We start from the raw sequence: 21,029 nt of genomic DNA on the forward strand, positions 1-21,029 counted from the left end.
GGTCCTCATCCAAATGGATCTCAGCTGAGCTGCTGCTAAAAGCCTCTAATTCCTGGTCCTCAGCCTTATATACCTTTCTGCTTCCTGCCATCACTTCCTAGGATGAAAGGCATGTGTCTTTCCCAAGCAAGACATGAGATCTCAAGTGCTGGGATTAAAGGTATGTGCCACCATGCCTGGCTCTGTTCTCCAGTGTGGCCTTGAACTCACAGAGATCGGGATGGATTTTTGCCTCTGGAATGCTAGGATTAAAGGTGTGTGCTACCACTGCCTAACCTCTGTTTAATACAGTGGCTGTTCTGTTCTCTGACCCTCAGATAAGTTTATCTGGGTGCACAATATATCAACCACATTTCCCTTATTTTGTTTAAAATAAAAAAGTTATAACTAATATAAGTATATACAATAAGTATATACAATATATACAGTGAAGAATTGCATTAACAATGTCTAGTCCATTAACATTTGACAAATTCAGACAAAAAATTTCATTACTTATCCTATTTAAAACAAGTAGTTCCTTTTTAAAAGTAGATTCAATAATCTATCTTTTATCTTATCATTTCTATATCTTCCCTTTTTTCTTCTCAGAGTAGATTCAATATTCTACCCTTTTATTCTATTATTTCTATCTTTTTTTTTCAGAGTAGATTCAATAATCTACCTCTTACCTATATCCTCTCTTTTCTTTTTCTTTTTTTTAATGAGAAACCCTGAATCTAACCTTCTTTGTCTAGCTTTCTTTTTTTTTGACTATTAACAATTAACAATTTGTAAGCAATCATTGTAAACAATGACAATATCATAACCCAAACAACCAAAAATTACCCACCCCACCTCTTGGGAATGTGGGCGTCATTTTCTTAAAATTACTTCTTACTGTCTGGGGTTGAAGGTATCTTTAGGGGATCCTGAAAAGAAAATTTTTGAGTTAATAGTCAAGTCCTGGGAGAGGTAGCTGTATTATTTGTTGTCCAGTCTCTGCTAATGTGAAAGTGCAGGGCTTGTCTCAAGTCCTTGTTCAAGTAGTCTATGAAGCTAGATCATCTCAGCTAGCCCGAAATTGTCCTGAGCAGTTTGTAGTCCAAAGCTGATCTTTCTGTGGTGTTAATCAGCTTAATGACTTTATCATAGTCCATGCAGAATCATCTTTGTGGGATCCCATCATCCTTCTGAAGATTCCAAAGTTGCTGTTAGACATGGTCATGGTTTCCTGCAGAAACACTTATTTTTTGCCTCCTCTGTGGTTTGGAGCAATCACAGTCTGATAAACGTCTGTCTCTCGGAACCACTAAAGTTCTTCCCTGGAAGAGAAAATCTTCACAGCAATTTCTCCCCACCACTTGCCTCTCCAGACTTCTCCAAACCGACCTTTGCCGATGCTGTCTTAGAACAGGATGGTCCTAGCAATTCTTCTCTGAACCAGCAGTGGTAAACCCTTCATCCTCAGTAGCAGCATCACCTCCGCCATCACCACAATGAGAAGCAGCTGGTAATGTGGAGCAGCAGCCATCTCCATGTTCCCACCGCCACCGCCACCGTTTGTAGCTCGGCCCACCCCAGCTTCTCTTTAGCAAGCCTCCTAGGCGGGCCTCAAACTCGGGATCCTCCTGCCTCTGCCTCCTTCAGCAAATCATACCAGCATGTGCCACCACAACCAGCAACGTGCAGCTCAGGTCTGAGCTGGGGCTCGCAGGGCCACAGGCAAATAGCTTTTTTGTGAATTCGTATCCGACAAGTTGGGTGCCAGAAGTAGCACTAATCTCTAGACAGGCTTATTAAATAAAAAACTCGGGGGAGCCAGGTATTGGGGTAAATTCTGAAAGGGCAGAGAAGCAGAGCAAGCCACAGCTTGTTTTTGTTTATTTGTTTGTTTGTTCATTTGTTAGTTTCTCTCCAAACCCTGGATCTGGTGCTGGATGTGTAGAGTGATTCCTGGGACTTAACCAAGAAACCCAGGTCACCTCAGCGGCTTCCAGAGCAGTTTGCCATTAAAGCCTTGGGAGAGTTCATGACACCCAAGGATCTAATTCTGGGAAGCTGGGTATGTGGAGCAGGGAGGAACATTCCCTCAGCCAATGGCATGCACATAGGAGCTCATGGTGGATGTGGGACCAAATACCAAGGGAAGCTCGTGGTCACATTTCCTGGGCACTGCCCATTGCCTGATGAGTCTAAATTTCAGATCCGAACCACAAACAAACTGTATTTCTGTAAACCCACCTTGGCCTTTCCAGAGGTAGGATAGAGTTTCTCACCATTTAAGAGATGTGCGGTGCCCAGAAGAGGAACCTGGTCCTGGCCCTTAAGGCCTTCAGATATCACATAAGCACAGCCCAGCCTGCTTGGAAACTTCCAGGGCAGTGAACTAAAAAACACAAGGTAGACACATCCGAGGAATCAAATAACAGAAAGGTACACACACACACACACACACACACACACACACACACACACACACACGCGCACACACACACACGCACACACACACACACACACAGGGATGGAGGGAGGCTACGGGGGAGAGGGGTGTGACTAAGCCAGGAGATGCCCTCAGATATTGGTTGATACTGTTGAACAATGAGGACGGCACCCTTGTGGAACTCCTAACAGTGGGAGCAGGGGCTGTCCCTGACTCTTTGGCCAGCTTTTGGGACCCTACTCCTCATAGTGGTTGCCTTGTCCAGCCTTAATACGAGGGGAAGTGCCTAGTCTTGCTGCAACTTGTTGGCCATGTTTGGCTGATATCCATAGGAACCCTGCCCTTTTCTGAACAGAAATGGAAGAGGAGTGGGGGAGGGGGCAAGGGGGAGAGGTGGGGGAGGGGCTGTGAGTCAAGGAGTGAGGGGTAACTGTGGTCGGTAAGGATGTAAATATAATAATAATAATTTAAAAAAACATTTTTAAAAAGATGTTACTATAGATAAAGAAAGAAAGAAAGAGAGAGAGAGAGAGAGAGAGAGAGAGAGAGAGAGAGAGAAAGAAAGAAAGAAAGAAAGAAAGAAAGAAAGAAAGAAAGAAAGAAAGAAAGAAAGAAAGAAAGAGAGAAAGAAAGGCAGAGAGAGGAGACAGACAGACAGACAGACGGTCAGGCAGCACCTTCGGCATTGTTTGCCATTGTAAAGGCAAACATTGTTTGCCGTTGTAAAGCCAGAGGCTCTGAAAGAAAGACTAAATACCACGTGCGGCTGGACATCTGGGTCTGTTCTGTTCTTTATTCTGAGAAGGCAAGATTCTAAAGACATTTGAGTGGAAAAGTGAAGTGCTGACTGGTGTGTGTAATGCCATTCTCTCTGTATGTTTTGAACATGAACCTGAATGTATACCTACAGCATAGGTCTCAGGCAGCATAAGTGGAGAGTGAGGAATGAGTCTGGGGTCCAGAACACTGCATCCTGAACGTCCTTTGCATGCAGAGCAGACATGTGGAAGAGTATTCTCTACAATGCAATCTGCTTCTGCCTGGTGTATAAATAGCATTTGTACAAACACAGGTCTACTTAACTCAACAAGAGGAACAATAAAAAAAACAGGCTTAAATCGATGCCCTGAAAACCGTGCTGGATAAATGAGAGGCTCAGCTCCCTGTGCTGACTCAGACCTTGGCTGCTCACCACGGACGGCTAATAAATGGTTATTAATAAGAGTGACGATAACGGCCAGTCGCCATTTGCTCCTGCGACACAATTAGCTTCACAGCAGGGTTCGGTGCACAGTGGAACAGGAGCCTTCGATTTTCACTCATGTTCCCAGCCCTAAGCAGCCAGACTATGGTGGAAGTCATCCCGTGTCTTGCCTTGTGTCTTGGTATCATTGTAAGTCAGCCCGACTCTGGACCCCAGCTGCTGCTTTGGATGAAATTGGTGGATGCTGTGTTAATGTCCCTTTGGGCCACTGACGGTCCAACCTGCATACTCACAGATTAATAAACAGCACCACACTAACTGGTGGCCCAAGGGCCACCTTAAGACACATGTCTCCCCCAGTACTCCAGAGGGGAATAAGGGGATTGGAGGGGGGAGCAATAGAGTGGGGGGGGGACGACTCAGTGCCGAGGCAGCCACCAGAAGAGGAGGTACAAAGAGGCAGAAATCTCAAAAGAGAAGGTTGGGAGAGGAGGATGTGCAGAGAAAAAGGAGCCAAGAGGCAACATAGGACTTCAGATATCAGGGCTCCCGTGCGTCCACAGAGCCCATCCCTAAGAAAGAGGAGGAGGACCCCAAAAACAGCAAAGCGGGGACAGACAGCAGTGGCTGAAGGAAAGAGGGGAACTTTACCAGGTCCAACTCCAGAAGATTAGGCCCACGGGAGCCCACTATTACAGCGAGAGCGAGCCTGCTGTGGGCCAGCCCCGGGCTCTTCCCAGCCACCAGCACGAGGCTCAGAAAGCTCCGTGGAATGTAGTAACTCCTAGGTACTCCCCTGCCCCAGACTCAGATGCCTGGTGTGACTGCTGTCTGACTGCACCCTGCCTGGGCCAGCATCTGTGCTCCTGACTTAGGGCTATGGTGGGCAGGAGCAGAGGTGAAGGTGGCCGGGAAGGGCAGTGGGTGGCCACCAGGAGGCAGGCTGGAGGACGGAACACCTCTGACCTTGCGGGTCATGAGCCGTGTGCTGCAGTGTGGACAGAGGAGTACAGGAGCCCCTGTGCTGGTGCCTGTTCCGTTTCTTTTTTACATGTGTCTATGTGTGTTGTGCGTTGCACGTGTGTGTGCATGCTCATGTGTGTGCAGGTGTAGGTCCACCTGTTGTACAGAGGCTGAGGTTGGCACAGGGAGTCTTTTTCTACATCTCATTCGCTGAGACAAGGTTAAACAAGGAGCTTGTCGGCTCAGACTGTCTTGCTAGCCAGCTTGCCTTGGAATCCCCCATCTCTGCCTCTGAGACAGACCAGTCACTACCCAGCAGGCATTCAGTACTCCAGTCCTCAGGCCTGCTCAACAAGCCCTGTGCCCACCAAGCCACTCTCTCCTTAAGGTCCCACATGAAACTCCTCACTTTCCAAACCTTCCACAGAAAATGCTCCTGAATCTATTGGGAACAACCTTTGCTCAAGTCATATTGAGACTACTATCCCCAAACAAGCCGCAAAGCTGGAAATCCTCCTGCAGAGGAGTCCTCTGGTCCCCGTGTCACACAGCACCTTAAGTGCTGGCCAGGAAGAGGGGCTGCAGGAAGTGATGTGATCACAAACTCCCCAGGAATCAAGCGCAGGAGCAAACAGCCAAAGGATGGAGCACAGAGCAGGGGGCGGCACACGAACCAAAAGTCGGGGCAGCTGAGCCTGAGAAGACCAGCAACGTGGCAGGATTGGAGATCCTCACCGTGGTGGCCCCACCCAGCAGCTGCTCTGCCGATGCCCGATTCTGACCCAGACAACTCCGTAAACAAAACTCAGAAATCAATATTCCATCAGTGGCCCCTTGTCTTCTCGGTCCGTGTTCACAATGGCCTCTCGTCTTCAGGGGCACTGGCTGCCATCCTTCCTGTTCTCATTATCACAGCAGCTCTGTCATCAAAGTCAACAACCACAAGACTCCTGTGACCTCGACTGTCTGCATCCACAGCACAGCAACAGCCAGTCTGTCTCCTTGCCTTGTAGTCCACCCTGTGAGTTAGGAAAATTACGCAACAACCCATGCACCAGCTCAGGTGGACATTGTCTGGTGCCTTGGGACCCACACGGTAGGATCCTCACCTCCCAGAGCCAATGCTGTGTCCAGCCTGTGGGCTGTTTAGATGTGTGACCTGAAAAAAAAAAGTCCACGTCCAACAATGTCTCTCTGAGCCAGGGTCAGCATTCACTCAGGAGAAGGTGAAGGAAGCAGAAAGGACCCTCCATCTCCGGTTGTCATGGATGATTGACGCCAAAGAGCCACCATGAAACAAGGGCTATAGAGCGGAGTGGGCTCAGCCTCCCTCCTGCCCTCCTGGGTGGGTGTTCTCCCTGAGAGCAGCCCCAGGGGAACCTACAACCCTCACTGAAGCCTGCAGCACCTTCAGGCCTTGCCTCTACACAGGCCAGGCCGCTCAGCAGGCGACCCCCTCAGCAGGCCACATCACTGAGCATTTCTCTGGGAATCAGCGTGTCTCAGGCACCTAGCCATGCCAGGCAAGCTTTATGTGTGGCCCCCAGTTCAAGACCAGAACGTAGTAAAGAAGTTATAGTGTAGCAGGAAGCTCACAGAATCACCAATAGAGCCTGTGCTTCAGGTGTGTGGGGCTCCCAAGGCCGGGACCTGCTCCCTCCCGGCACTCACGGAGGGATGGGGCCTGTGGTGTCACGGAACGCCTGTTTCTTGAGCCTCCAGTTTCTGCCATGGCAGTGTGTGCCACCACACACCTTGTTCTTCTCAGACTTGGAGTCCTTTCTTATAACAGACTTCACACCCAGGAGATGTTAAATAACAGAAACCTTCTCTTGGTTCTGGAGGCCAGAGGTGTACCCTCCAGGGTCAATAGGCTGCACTCTCTATAAAGATGCTCTCAGGGTCCTTTTTGGTGCACCCCACTCCTGGGATCTGGAGCACCTGGCTTGTGGGAGCACCGTGCTCCTCTGCACCACCTTCTCCTGGATTAGTTATTAGATTTATGGCTTGCCCTGTCCTAGAGTGACCTCATGTAACTTAACAAAGAATCATGTTTGCTTACAGCTTCAAAGTGCTGCTTCCAAACAGCCGTGCTCTGGGGTTTCAAGTGGGCTTGAGTTGTGGGGGACACAATTCAACTCAGGACAGACACCAATCCACCATCCTCTGCAGCCTCCTTCATCCACGGCTCTCCTAAAAGGTCAGATAACTATACATGATATGCACATAAAGCACAGAGGAAACATGCAGACACATGTATGTTGTGGAATAATCTTTTTATATACGGTGAAGATGTGCCCACTCAGGCCATCCCCAGCAGGTCAGCATGGGGACCCCACACCAACAGACAACAGACCAACAGTTAATTTAGAGGGGATGGTGTTTCCACTTCAGCTCTTGAGGACACCTGCTGTGCCTGTGTGAGCACGTGAGCCCCCCTTTATTTTGCTGACCTGGGAAACAGGCAGGAGGCAGGCAAGTTTCTGGGACAAGCTGGTGGAGGCCAGGATGGTAGGAAGCCCGGCCCTCCCAGCCAGCCTCACACACATGGACACATCAGCCCACCTGGGCTCTTACCTCCAGGCTCTTTTAAACTAGTCACAGCCTGTCTATACTCCTGAACCAGAAACTAACCCTATGATGGATTTGCTATTCCATTTAGTCTGTGTGAGCTGGAATATGCATGCATGCAGGAAGTCTGCCCCTGTAGAACAATGTCTGTGAGGACAGAGCTGTGCAGACCACAGCCTGGCTCATGGAAATGACTACCAGTTGGCCCTTGGATTACACCAGCTCTTCTCATATGCCTAACATGCTTAAAATGGCTTACATGTCTGCATCCCGTCTCTGTGTTTACCATGCATGTACCAAAAGGAAATTACCCATTATATGTGGCTTTTGAAACTGTTTTCAAATCAATATGGTAGAGCTGTGTATCAGGCCTTACCAGTTTTTACCAGAAAAGAGCCCTGACATTCCTTCACACGGGGTTGGGGAGGCATGTCATCCAAGGAGGGAATTCAGTCTTTCTAAGGGTCAATGTGAGCATCTTGGCTTGGCTAGGCTGGTGGCCAATGCTCTTCTGTGTGCCCTCTCCCACAGGCTCCCCAGGTGCACTCTGCTCAGGCCCAGCTGCCGGAACCTAGCCACTGCGCCTTCACTCAGGGCCTCATTGCCTCTGTGCATCACAGCCGCCCTTCCCCCAGCAAATCAGCTGTAATGAGGTTTTCACTCAGGTGCTTGTGTGTCAAGGCCATCTACAAGAATCCCTGCATTCTCGGGCTGTGACTATCACTGCCACCCACAGTATTTCTTCCCTCCTGAGACAAATGTTGTCTCTATACAGACCTGCATTTAGTGTTTTCACTGCCCTCGGTCCATCCCCAACTCCTGAGCCGCCTGCCCTGGGAAGAACAGGGCAGATACCAGCATGAGCAGGCTGAGTCCTCAGGTGGGTGACAGAATATATTCTTTTGTGAGAGTAGACACCAACCACCAATGCCAGGCACTGCATGGCCAGAGCTGCCAAGAGGGCAATGTGGTGGACTGGGTGGTGGCCCCTCAGAAGTATGTCCACCTGAAATGTGTAAATATGACCTTACTTATATAAAAGTGTCTTTGCAGATGTCATGTTAAAGTCTAGGGACTGGATTATACTTTGTGTGACAGTGTCCTTGTGAGACCCAGGGAAGGCCATGTGGAAGAGGGTGATACAGATGAGAGCAATACAGCTGTGGAACTCAGCCACACCTGCAGCTGTGACCAGAAGACAAGGAAGGCACCAGAGGGAGCCCCGAGGGAGCCCTGCCACACCAAAGCCCTGTGAGAGTCCTTGTGAAAGGCATCAGGTTCCTGCCGTTAGGGGAACCCCAGGATACGCTAGGCAAGGAGCAAGAACCCCAGACACCCCACTTTTTCCTCTTAGAGGCCCTCATTATAATCTGCAGCTATCCTTTTGACTTCAGATGAGAAAGAACAAGAAAATTCCCTCAATCTAAAACTTGATCTTTTCTTAAAAAAAAAAAGTCTGTTCGTTTTCAGTATCTCCTCAGCAATGTGTTTCTTGGGGTGACGACGTCTTATCCATGAAATATCTGGGAAACCTTTGGTTAAAAAGGGCTGTGACAAAGACCACAAGTAAAAAGTACATCTTCAAAGGCCAGCGCCTAGATCATGCCCGAGCTCACGTTTGCACAAGTCACTTCTCACCGGGGCTGTCATACACTACAGCACACCCAGCGATCCATCACCCAGCGGTCTGGAGGCTGGACGTTTTCCACTGAGTCGTCATCGGCCTACACTTCTTCCCTTTGTTTCAGCTTCTGGGCGGTTCATGCTTCCTGAGCTCGTGGCTGCCTCTTCAAACCCAGGAGCATGGCATCTATCTCCATCCCGCCCTCTCACCTACCTCAGCTTTTCCTCTCTCCCTCTCCCACGGACCACTGTGGCTGCACTGGGCACCTCTGGAAACCTAAGCAGGTCCTTATAGCCACATCTCACCCTCTGCCAGAGAAGGCAACCTTTTCACAGCTAACAGGATGAGGACACAGGCATCTTTAGGGTCCTTATGACTCCAGGGCACAGTTGGATACGCTATTAGATAATATGGTGATCCTGAGTGTCGTAAGGAAACCTACAGACGGGACAGGAACTACCATGAGTAGTTAGAGCTGAGAATGAGGGCACTGCTCAACATTTTGAGACCCGGCCAGACAGTGACTGTAACAGGCCAGCAGGCCTGCGGTCTGAGGTGAGCCAATGGAAGTGTCTTTGCCCTGGAGCCTGGTTTGAGCACAGATGAGCCCAGAAACTGTAGTACAGACCTGTGTGCAAGCTCCTGAGGAATAGTCCTGTGGAAAGAAAAGGGAAGCTGCCGGATGCATGGTTAGGACGCACTTAGGACGTGTGGACTGCAGTGTAAACCTGGAACCGTGAGGGAGAGGAGCCTGCCCAGGCGAGGGCGGTGACAGCTCATCGGGGACGCTAGCACCATGGCCAGAGCCGCCCTCCCCACAGTGGGCAGATGACAGCCCGGGAGGAACTCTCAGAGACAGCCCGGAACACAAAGACCCCAGTTAACATTTCCTGATCAAGCACGCACTAATTCTATGATACACCCCGACTGTCTGTGTCAAGCACAGGTGCTTTCTGACCACTGCACCCCATCAAATAAACCCTATCTAAACCACTGTTGACGGGCAGTCAAGTGACCGCTCTTTATCTTTCTTCCCTATTGTGAACGTAACAAATACATCCATGCCTTCTACAGGTTAGACCCAGCCTTCACAACTGTGAGAAACAGACCTCCACTGTTTTAAACACCTGGTCTGTGATGCCTTGTTACAGATCCCTCCCCCTAAGCAGGCCCAGCATCAGGAGGCTCCTGCCTACCTTAAACATGCAGCCAGATGCACTGCCTGACCCTCTCCCAGCCCACAGACCCACTGAACTGAAGCCGAAGCCACAGCGGACTCCATCCACACACTATAGGTGAGGAGCACCACCCTGCCGGACTCCATCCACACACTACAGGTGAGGAGCACCGCCCTGCCGGACTCCATCCACACACTACAGGTGAGGAGCACCGCCCTGCCGCAGTTTCCAGTGCTGTGAGCAGTCTGTGTTCTTTAGCACAAGCCTGTAAACAAGAGATGGTGGGAAAAGGGAGCTCAGCTGGATTTAGCTTTTCCTACCTATATGCCTGAAGAAAACATTGTTTTATGAACATTATAACACTTGAGGGAATTAACAATTGACTATTCTACCTTGTAAAAATGCTATAGAAATAATTGCATGGAATGAGCCATGTAAAACTTAAGACTTTATTATGTTTAGTTGAAACTCATGAAAACAGTTACGTTCTTATGCACCATATCTGAAAATGTAAAATATAAAACCCAGTTTTGTCTTATGATACTGTAACAGAACAGAGTACATAAAAAGAAAGTGTCAAGTAGAATCCCAATCACACTTCACATTTCAGCAAGGCTGTCTTCCTGCCTGTTTTCCCTAAAGAAAGACGGGACCACCAAGGGTCTGAGAGCTGCAGAGCTGCAGGGACAGCTGGGGACAGCTCTACTCCTCCAGCCCCGGAGTCGCACAGGTGAATGATGGGAGCAGGAGGAGGGGCAAGGCCAGTTCACGTGGCTGGAAGGCAGCATCGGCAGGCACAGCTTCTCACTGGGTCATCCCGGCAATTACAGGGGTATGGGGGGTCTTCACACACTTAAGAAGGTGGGTGATCTTCCCCTCGAATGCTCCGGTACTTGGCCATGTCTTCTGGAAACACTTTAGAAAGTTCCTGAATCAGCAGGCTTTTAAATTTCTACAAACAAAAATAGCTGTGTCAAAAAAAAATCCAAGATACAGACATCACGCCCCCTCCAAGGAGCCCAAAATCCCAACTGGGCCACCCAAAGGGACGGAGCCAATCACAGGAGCGTCTGCAGTTTAGGTGGTGCAGGGACGCCAGCTCTCTGAGGGACTATACCTTTAAGACAACTCCTTCCCTCCAGCCGGTGCTCCCCCACAGTGGAGAGGACTTCTGCAGGCCACACTCACACTACAATCTTAAGTAACACTCACTGAAACAGTTACTCACTGGAATCACACTGAGATCACGTGTGCAAAGACCTCCCGAAGCTTTCCCAAGCAGGGCAAATTCATCATCTACTGCAAACACCATGGTTCTCCAGCCACTCATCCCCTGACATTTGTCCCATGTGCCTGCACCCCAAGCCTCTCCTCTTATGGGCCACAGGCCAAAGTCTAGAAGCCACATGCTGCTTCACTACAACTGCAAACAGTTTCCCCAAGTTTCCCCAGACATGCAGGCTGCCAAAGTGTGCCTTGAGACTGTGACAGATCTCAGACATGACACCACGTGCCACAGGTGCACGAGGAAGATTAACCACACACGCACCCATCAATGGGCAGTGCACTCCAGCACAGGCCAAGGCAATGAGCCTAAGGTGCCGGAGGGACAGGAAGCCTCAGTCCCAAGGGTCAGTCAGTCCACAGAGACTTCTGCTGGGCACCCAGGAAGTCCCCAACCCAAGCTGACGGGAGAGATGATGCACGGGCTCAATGCTAAGCGGACCACTCCCACTTCTGTGGCGTGTAATCTGACGGAGTCCATCCTCACTCCTGCCGCTCAGCCAGAGCCTCCTGAGCCCCAGGCTCGCTCTGTACAGCCTGTGCACAACAGACATGAGCAGCACACGTGTGCCCACCTACAGCAGGCCGGTAGTGCGGCACAGGGGCAGACAATGATGGGACTTAAACAGTGGGCAGAGTGGGCAGTGAGTGGGAAAGAAAAATGGGCACCGGTCAGCACCCTGGGGAAAGACACCCTGTGAGCCTCTCAAAGGAAGCAAGGCTCACGGTGCAAACAGAAAATGACCACAAGCCAGGGCCTGGGTGCTAGCAGGGGGCCCAGAAAACACAGGAGGCCACAGAGCTCTCTCTGCAGGCCACATACATTGCATCCACTGAGGCCAGTAAGGTCCAAAAAAAGAAAACCAAGCACCATCTGAACCACATTTCAGTGACCTAAGAGGGACAACTGTAGTTCATGTTCAGGACACAGCTCCCTAAATCTCGAGGCAAAGTGGCCAAGTTCTCTGTGGGAAGTGACATGGGAGCTTCTAGGGGTCTGGAGGTCAGACACCAGAGACAGCATAAACCTTCCAGAATCCTCCAACTGCAGCCCATTGGCACAGAAAAGGCCTCCAGTCAGAGTCAACACAAAATCGTAACAGACGCACTGAATTAGATGTCACCCAAGGGAAGTCAAACAGGAAAGCCACACTGAAAGCCCTGCCAGCCAGGGACCTCACCAGACAAAGGGTAAGACTGCCTATCTGCTCTCTCGATTGTCACAGGACAACAATTACACATGCTAGAAACCCTGCTGGGTGGCAGTCACAAGGTCCGTCAGCCACGCTTGCACGCGTGCTAGGTGCTCTCTCGAAGGTGTGCACACTGACATGACGGGCTGTCTTACCTTCATCGTGTCAATCTTCCCCTTAACTTGCTCATTTTTAGCCAGAGCCCTCTCCAGGCACTCTTTGGTGTAGAGCTGGGGATTCCGACCTTGATCGATGTATCTGCAAACAAGAACATCTCAGTCACGGCCAACTCACCTAACCTCAGGTTTCTGGAAACTAGGACAAAAACAAAAACAAAACAAAAAACCTCCAGCAGACACCCCTTCACGGGGCCAGTCTAGGAACCAGGCTCTTTTAAATTCTCAAACTTACCAAGCAAGCATCGCTATTTCTAGCAGTTCATGCATCAAGTAATGCTCACTATGAACCCCAGAAAGCATCACAAGCTGTACCCCTTTACATCTGTTCAGACTCCCCACTCACAGTGCCTCTGCATAAAAAAAGAAACAAGCGCACATACGCTGCTACCTTCTGGATCCTCAGCTGTATGAAAAAGAAGCTCTTGAAGTTAACTGAGCAGGAGCTCAGGCCTGTGACAGGCACAGCTGAGATGTGGAGTCCACTCCAGACCGGCCTGATTGCTCAGGACATGCTGCGTGTGGAAGCTCAAGGGAGCAGCAGGGGAGCCACAGCAGGACACTGTGTCCATTAGACACATCAAGACGGTGTTCTCTATACACTACCTTACCGTACACACTCCAGTGACCTAATGCAACAGGGTGCTTCTCTCCAGTTATTCCAAGACAATTATCCTGACAGTGCCAATATGTTTAGCCAAAACTCCATCATAACCTGATGACATGAAACCCACTGCCCACAATATCCAGATTTTACCAAGGACCGACTACCTGGCTATTTCTGTACAGTGGATAAATCTGAATCATTCAGCTACATTAATTATGCATTATAGAGAAAGACTACCACCATACCCTTATGACAAACAGCAAAAATACCAATTTCTAGAGTTTCCTTTTCAGTTTGGTGTATTTGTAACAATGTAATAAAAGCAGCAAATTCTGGTTACTTCTAATAAAAGCATTTCAAACAACAGAAGAGCATGAAAGGCATACCATTCGTGTGTGTTAAGTAAGTATGTGGCTCCTCCACAGCGTGGGGAGGTTGCTGTTTTCTAAGACTCAAAAGTTGAACCCAACCACTGTGGATGCACAAAGCCCAACACTGGGATGAAGTGCTGAGAGGTTATCTTATCCTTGCTCTGGACCGCCCATGTGCCTATCAAAGTGTGTGCCGGCAAGTCACGGGAGCCTGTATTCCTCCCACAGTGTGCACACAGCCCATGAGGAAAAACGCTGAAGGCACCTGCTCCTTGAGTCTGCAGGCCACTCTTCCCAGCCACTGCTCTGACACGTCCACAGGACTCTGGGAGAAAGATGGCATGCCACAGCCACTGGACTGCGGTCTGCTTCCTCCCAGCAGCAGAGGGATCACCTCCCTGGCCCAGTTCACCACAGGAACCTTCTCCAACACCAGACCAAGTTGGTTTTCCCAGATGTCTGTGTGTATTTTTTTTTATTTTGTATTATAGCTCACATACAACTACTGTTTTGTTTCTTTTTGTTTTCAAGATAGGGTTTCTCTGTGTATCCCTGGCTGTTCTGGAACTCTCTGTAGACTAGTCTGGCCTCAAACTCATCGAGAACCACCTGCCTCTACCTCCTAAGTGCTGGGATCAAGTCGTGGGCCACCACATCCAGCTACAGCTCTTTATTTAATGAATTATGCGGTTTTTCTCTGGCCTGAGGCTTTTCTCCATTGAACTCAGAAACCTGCTTTTTTATATATTTAACAAGCTTTTGATTTCTCAACAACACAACCCTGGAGTGACACTCACCCATTTTTGAGCCCCACTAGTCCACTACATTCCCTGAAGACAGGCATTCCTGTCTGCTTTGCTCACGGGCAGTTCCGCAGCACCTGGGCCATGCCTCCCTCACGCTCACTGACTCGCACAGCTAACCCAGATTCAGAGCCAACAGAGATCCCCAGTGATACTCACTCAAAGACTTCTAGAGGCACCGTGATGTCATGCAGCTGCTGCCTGCACTTATCTATGTCCTGTAAGCCCGTAACAATGAAGTTCCTGGGAAAAAGGCAGAGCGGGGCGTATGGTTAGAGCGGACTACAGGACAAACAGAGCTCACACAGCACTGGCAGTTAAAAATGGCAAGGTCGGGGACACTGGGCAGATAATCGAGGAGGCAGCTGGGTATAAGACAGCCACACTAACTAGATAAGAGAAAGATGGGGCCCTGGGAAAAACAACAAAGCCAGTCTCATCAGGCTCGGGTCTAGGCAATGCTCCAGCTCGCTTGCATACCACAAAGTCCTCCCTGAGGAGGAGTGCAAGATACCCACTGCCCTCTACTCTGGGACACATCTCAGCTTTAACAGACTGAACTGTGGGTCAGGATGGCTTCCAGGGACCATGAAGGTGGGGGGTTAAAGAGGATTTCCAGGTCCAGACACTAGAGGCAGGCCTTGCCTTTCTGCTGAGCTGGGTGTCTCAGCTGGGGGTGGCTTTCTTCTCCCAGCCTACTAGATGAACCCTGATACCTGCTTGCTCTGCCTGTGCCCTCGTGTTAGCCTTTCTCTCCGGGAGCACAAGAACCAAGACAGCTTACGGTGGCTGACTCAGGGAAGTCAGGAGACCCCCCGCCACCCTCAACGGGCTTCACCCTGTGCTGCTGCTCACACCTGAACCCTCAGCAGCCACAGGATTCTGGGGACACCTTTGAACTTAAAAAAAAAAATACCCTCAATACTGAATAATTTTCCTTCTGAACTCGGGATGGAGGTGAGGAAAGAGCAAAGCTTTCTGGAACACGTGTCGTTGGATGGGGTTTCAGGATGGACAGTACCCACAGTCTGCAAGGAAGAAACCCACCCCTCCCGGGTTGCAACTCAGCTCCTTCCAGAACCACCCTGGATCACCCAGCTGCCCCAAGCCCCGGAGTGTTTCCCCTGTACGGCGGCGGTGGGGCCTTCCCTTGGACAGTTTGTTTCCCTGTCCGCCATTCCAAAACCAGGCAAAACTGGCTTAAAAAAAAAAAGAAAGAAAGAAAGAAATCAACCCTCTGTGGCCTTCTTCCACAGCCAGGCCTATGCAGCAGGTGGCCCTCGGGAGGTGCATGCTCCTCTTTAAGTTAGGAGTGGGGTCAGCCTCCCCGGTGGGGTGGGGTGCGGTGGGATGGGGTGGGGTGCGGTGGGATGGGGTGGGGGTGGGGTGCGGTGGGATGGGGTGGTGCCTACATCCCCTTGTGGGGTCGGTGTAATCCCAGGGTCAGACTGGTGCCAGCCTCCTCCCCGGGGGATCCAGGGTGGAGCTACCCCCACCCCCGCGGGCTCAGGAGGGAGCCGCCTCCCCTGCGGGGTCCACCAGGGACGCCAACGGGCCCCGGCGGGGTCCCGGGCCAGGGGCTCCGCACCGACTCCCGCCCCGCCGCCACTCACAGTTTCTGGCTGAGCCCGGCCTGGCTGCTGGGCTGGAAGTCGCTGACGATGATGCCGAGCTGCCGAATGTTCTCCACGAACTTCTCCAGGTGCTCCTCCAGGTGGTCAAACTTCTCCGCCATCGCCAGCTCCGCCCGCCCTCAGCCGCGGCTCGCAGCGACTCTAGTCCAGCAGCCGCGCTCCCGCTTCCGGCTTCCGGACGCCCACTTCCGTTTCCTCGGGAGGAAGGGCGGGGTCTCCGCGGGGGCGGGGCCTAGCCGCGGCGGGGCGGGGCCAGGCGAGGCTGAAGCCCTAGACCGGAACAGTGCTGGGAAATGTCTAAAGTAGGAGAGAGATGCCTGGAGAAAACACAGCAGATGTTATGCGTAAAGGGGCGAGGAAAATAAAGACGGGGCGACCATGAAAACTCTTAGCTGGTACCCAGCGTCCTTCAATGAAGGAAAACCAAGTCTCATCGGGGAAGGAAAGAAGAAAGCTAGAGCGAAGGAGCATAATTTAGTTACACTGAACCTTGTGTGTTGATAATCTGGGAGATAGAAGCAATTTTCTTTAAAAGATAAAGAAAGTCTGGGCCCAGTGAGATGGCTCCGTGCGTGAAGATGCTTGCTGCCAAACCTGACAGCCTGAGTTCAATCCCCAGGAACCTACATGGCAGAAGAGAACAGAATCCTACCCTACCCGTAGTCCTCTGACCTGCACACATGTGCATGCCTACACACAACGTTCACGGACACAAAATGCATAATAAGTAAATGTATCTAAATTGGAAAATCAAAATAAAGCCATACTTTTTAAAACTGGCCAGGAGGCAAAAATCTCTTTCAAAAAAAAAAAAAAATGCCTAAGCCCTGGCTGCTTTTCATACTCACTTTTTAAATGAATCAAACATTAAAGAAAAATGATTTCAAACTTCCACAGACTCTTTTAGGGGCTAGAAAAGGAGCATTTCCCAGCTCAATTTAAAAAGTACGATAACTTTGATGTGAAAATCAGTCCTGAAGGGCTAGAAGCAAAAATATAAGTCAATCAGTCTTTCAATCCTCATGAAAAGTAGACAATGGGACTAGTCGGACAGAAGAACAGGGAGAGAGGGGGTGCAGATGGATGTATAAGGGTTCTCTGTATTAGTCAGGGTTCTCTAGACTAACAGGACTAACAGAATGAATCTCTCTCCATATATATTTCATATGTATATGAAATATGTCTATTCTCTTTTACATATTTCATATATATGGGAGAGGGTTTATTAGAATGATTTACAGGCTGCAGTTCAGCTAATCCACCAATGGCTGGCTGTGAACAGAAAGTGCAGGAATCCAGTAGTTGCTCAGTCCATGAGGCTGGATGTCTCAGCTGCTCTTCAGTATATGCTGGAATCTCAGAGAAGTAGGCTCTAATGCCAGTGATGGAATGGATGTGCTAGCAAGGTGAGGATGAGCAGGCAAAGAGTAAACATGGGTCTTTCTATAGGCTTCCAGTAGAAGGTGTGGGCCAGATTAAAGCTGTATCTTCCTGCCTCCAGATTCAGATCAGAGGCATCTGTCTTCCTACCTCAAAGGACTGGACTAGAAGTGGATCCACCCACTTCAAACCAAGCAAAAAAATCCCTCACAGGTGTGACCTCTGTTTCTGGATTACAGTTAATTCCAAATGTAGTCAATTAACAACCAAGAATAGCCATCACAGTTCTCTAAATGTCCAGAACTGATATACTGGATGCATGTCTATTTATTTTTATGTATGGGGGTGATATTAGACTGGCTGGCAGGGTATGGTCTAGGTAGTAAAGAAAGGCTGTCTCCTGTTGGAAAGGCTGAGAATCTGGTAGTTGTTTAGTCCACGGGGCTGCATGTCTCTGCAGGCTCAAACTGTTGCTGGAGTCCTGCAGGATTCCTGGAGAGCCTCTGGGTTTCGGTCTTTGTTGGCACCTTGAGGAAGCTGAACTTAGTACAGGCTCCAGCAACAGGAGAGATGAACTCGCCAGAGAGAGTGAGGGTGAGCAGGCAAAAAGCAAAGTTTCTTTATTTTTTATATCTACCTATATTTACATATTTATTATATTTATATATATATTTATGTTTATTATATTTATCCTATGAGCTGTCACCAGTGGGTATGGCCCAGATTTAGGGTGCTTTAAATGTTCTGATTAAGAGAATACCTCTGGGCATAGTGGAGCCCACACCTGTAATCCCAGTGCTTGGGAGGCAGAGGCAGTCATATGTCTGTGAGTTCGAGGCCAACCAAGCCCAGTCTACATACAGAGCTTCAGGACAGCCAGAGCTACTTAGTGAAACCCTGTCTCAAAAAGAAAGGAAGGAAAAGAAAGAAACTCCATCAGTAGAGTGCCCAGCAGTTTGAGTTTTAGTTTATTTCAAAGGCAGTCAAGTTGACAACCAAGTTTAGCCACCACAAGTTCACCCCTTGTCAACTTGATACATAATCACACCTCCTTATGGCATGCTTAATTTACAAAATAAAACAATAACTAGGGCACAATTCCATCTACTGTGATGTAACTATCACACCAACTGCAAACGTGACCTATTTTAGAATATGTCATAATGTCCCTTAGTGTCTCATAACTTGATTGTGATAATATACATTTACAATATTTGGCCACTGATATTATATCACATGATAATGAAAAAGAGGAAAGAAAATGCAAATATTGGCTTAATATATGTGTTGTGTGATATTTTGTTCGTATTCTGACAAATAAAGCATGCCTGGAGGTCAGAGGAAGGAGCTAGCCACTAGTTAACCATAGAGGTCAGGCATTGGTGGCACACACCTTTAATCCCAGCACTTGGGAGGAGGAAGCAGGAAGATCAGGAGTTCAAGGCCACCCTGGGCTACAAGAGATTGCTTGATTTAGCCTAAAAGAGAAGCAGAGTCGGGCAGTGGTGGTGAAGGCCTTTAATCCCAGCACTAGGGAGATGGAGACAGTCCTATAAGGTGGGTGGAGACAGGATCTCAGCTGCCCATTCGGTTGGAGAATTTGTAGAGGTGAGAACTCTCTGGTGGCTGCTGCTCTGATTCCCTGATCTCTCAGCTTTCACCCTTAGTATCTGACTCGGGCTTTTATTAAGAAGACTAATTAGGGTCACACTTCAGATATGTGTATATATGCCCAAGCATGTTCACTGGGCAATGACAGGAATGGCTGGGGAAATACGCTGACTGTCCACAGGACCAGTCATCCTATATACTTGGTTATTTACAGGGACACAAATATCTTCACATCCTTCACCATTTGGAGAGATCTATTCACATGCTTCTTCCCAGGTATCTTTCTCACCAATTTTCCAATCACGCTCTTTCCAGATCCCTGACAGTCCAGCTAGTCCTTTTTCTACAGCCTACGAATCAGTAAAGAACTGCACATCTGGCCCTTTCTCCTTCCAAACAAAATGTAAGACCACATATCCTCCCCAAGGTTCTGCCTACTGTGAGATTGCCATCCACTTATGTCTTTCAGGGTTGTCTCAGAAAGAGGCTGTAATGCTGCAACTGTCCACTTCTAGTTGGTGCGTGCATATAGTGCAGAAGCATCAATAATCCAGGACCTCTTCTCTCTTCCTCAGTCAACTGATCACAAGACACATCACAGAAAGCTGTAGCTTCATGCTTTGGAGCAGAAGGCATTGTAACAAGAGTAGAAACCATGAGCATTTGAGCATCTCGCTTGTGCCCTCAGGATCACATGTATGCCACTTCTGATTGATAAATGGATTAGTGATGTGGTTGTCCAACTATAAGGTGGATCAGATAATACCCAGCTCATGGTGGGCAGCTCAGATCACGTGGTAACTTGATGGGTCACTGTCAATTATTCAGTTTCCAGTAAGGCCTAGCAGACCAAAAGAAGAATAGTTGTCTGCAGATGATGGCAGAGCCTTGCTCACCTATAGGCCTTCAAAAGGCTCCAAACAACATCCCTGTCTGCCACTGACACCTCAATTACCATTGTGTCTGCTGGACCATGTTGTCCAAAGGACTTAGCTGCCTACACAGCAGCCTGGGTGTGTTGAAGAGCCTTCCGCTGTTCCAGGCCCCGCACAAAGCTAGCAGCTTTCCAAATCACTGGATATAAGAGCTGGAGTAACACACTCAGGAGGGGAATGTTCTGCCTCCAGAGTTCAAACAGACCTATTAAGCATTGTGTTTCTTTCTTGGTAGTGAAGGGCCCAGGTAACTTACCCTTCACTTAAAAGGAATATATCTACATGCCCCACAGCAGTGGACTCCTAGAAACCTCCCTGAGGTAGAAGTCACTTGAACTTTGATTGCATTTATTTCCAATCCTCTCATGTGCATGTCCTTTACCAGCAAGTCCAAAGTGGTTGTTACCTCCTGTCACGTGACCCAACTAGCAATGTCATCAATAAAGTGGACCAGTGTGACATTTTGTGGAAGAGACAGATGATCAAGATCCCTTTGAACTAAGTTACGACACAGGGCTGGGAAGTTAATATACACTTGAGACAAAACAGTGAAGATGTGCTGCTGCCTCATCAGCTGAAAACAAATGGCTAGCTACCACAGGGGAGCAGGGGGGAAGGTGCTTAACATACAGTACATCCTCATATGAAAATTTTAAATAACGGAATATATTTTTAAAAGAAAGCAGTTGCCAAAATATTAAACAAATCTCTACATAACAAACATCTCCTGGACTTGGTGGTTTATAACCTCAGATTTTAGTTTTACTCACACACCTGAGAGGTGAGCTCTGTGCAGCATTCACAGCATACTCTGGCGCGTGTCTCTTCAGCTGAGTTGGTGTGACCTCAGGTCGCAGGACTTACGGTCAAGACGGTTCATTCCAGTGTTGCCACATTAGTGGATGCTAGCTGAATCTCAGACTGAAGACTATCATTCTCCTGCAGGCAGACATCCCTGTTGGATTTGGGACATCCTCACCTCATGGTGTTTGGATGCCAGAGCAAAATCTGCTCCAGAAGAGCAGATTGAAGCAGCCACGCCCACCTATTATGACCTCACCTTGGAAGTCCCA

The 21,029-nt window shown here is 49.1% G+C and overlaps 1 protein-coding gene across 2 annotated transcripts; it reads right to left on the reverse strand.

Moving 5' to 3' along the window:
* Positions 1 to 10,397: 10,397 nt before the first annotated feature.
* On the reverse strand, positions 10,398 to 20,988 carry Med10 (mediator complex subunit 10). Of its 2 annotated transcripts, none has more exons than XM_059276366.1 (5): positions 20,731 to 20,988; positions 16,010 to 16,327; positions 14,556 to 14,639; positions 12,595 to 12,697; positions 10,398 to 10,914 (listed from the first exon to the last, which is right to left on the reverse strand). In XM_059276366.1, exons 2-5 carry the CDS (start codon positions 16,129 to 16,131, stop codon positions 10,816 to 10,818), a joined length of 408 nt encoding a protein of 135 aa, XP_059132349.1. In that variant the 5' UTR covers positions 16,132 to 16,327; positions 20,731 to 20,988; the 3' UTR covers positions 10,398 to 10,815. The 2 variants fall into 2 exon arrangements, with proteins under 2 accessions (XP_059132349.1, XP_059132348.1); XM_059276365.1 differs by having other exon boundaries at positions 16,010 to 16,347.
* Between the last annotated feature and the right edge of the window lie 41 nt (positions 20,989 to 21,029).

Source organism: Peromyscus eremicus, chromosome 11, assembly GCF_949786415.1.
Source record: "Peromyscus eremicus chromosome 11, PerEre_H2_v1, whole genome shotgun sequence".
NCBI classification, from domain to species: Eukaryota; Metazoa; Chordata; class Mammalia; order Rodentia; family Cricetidae; genus Peromyscus; species Peromyscus eremicus.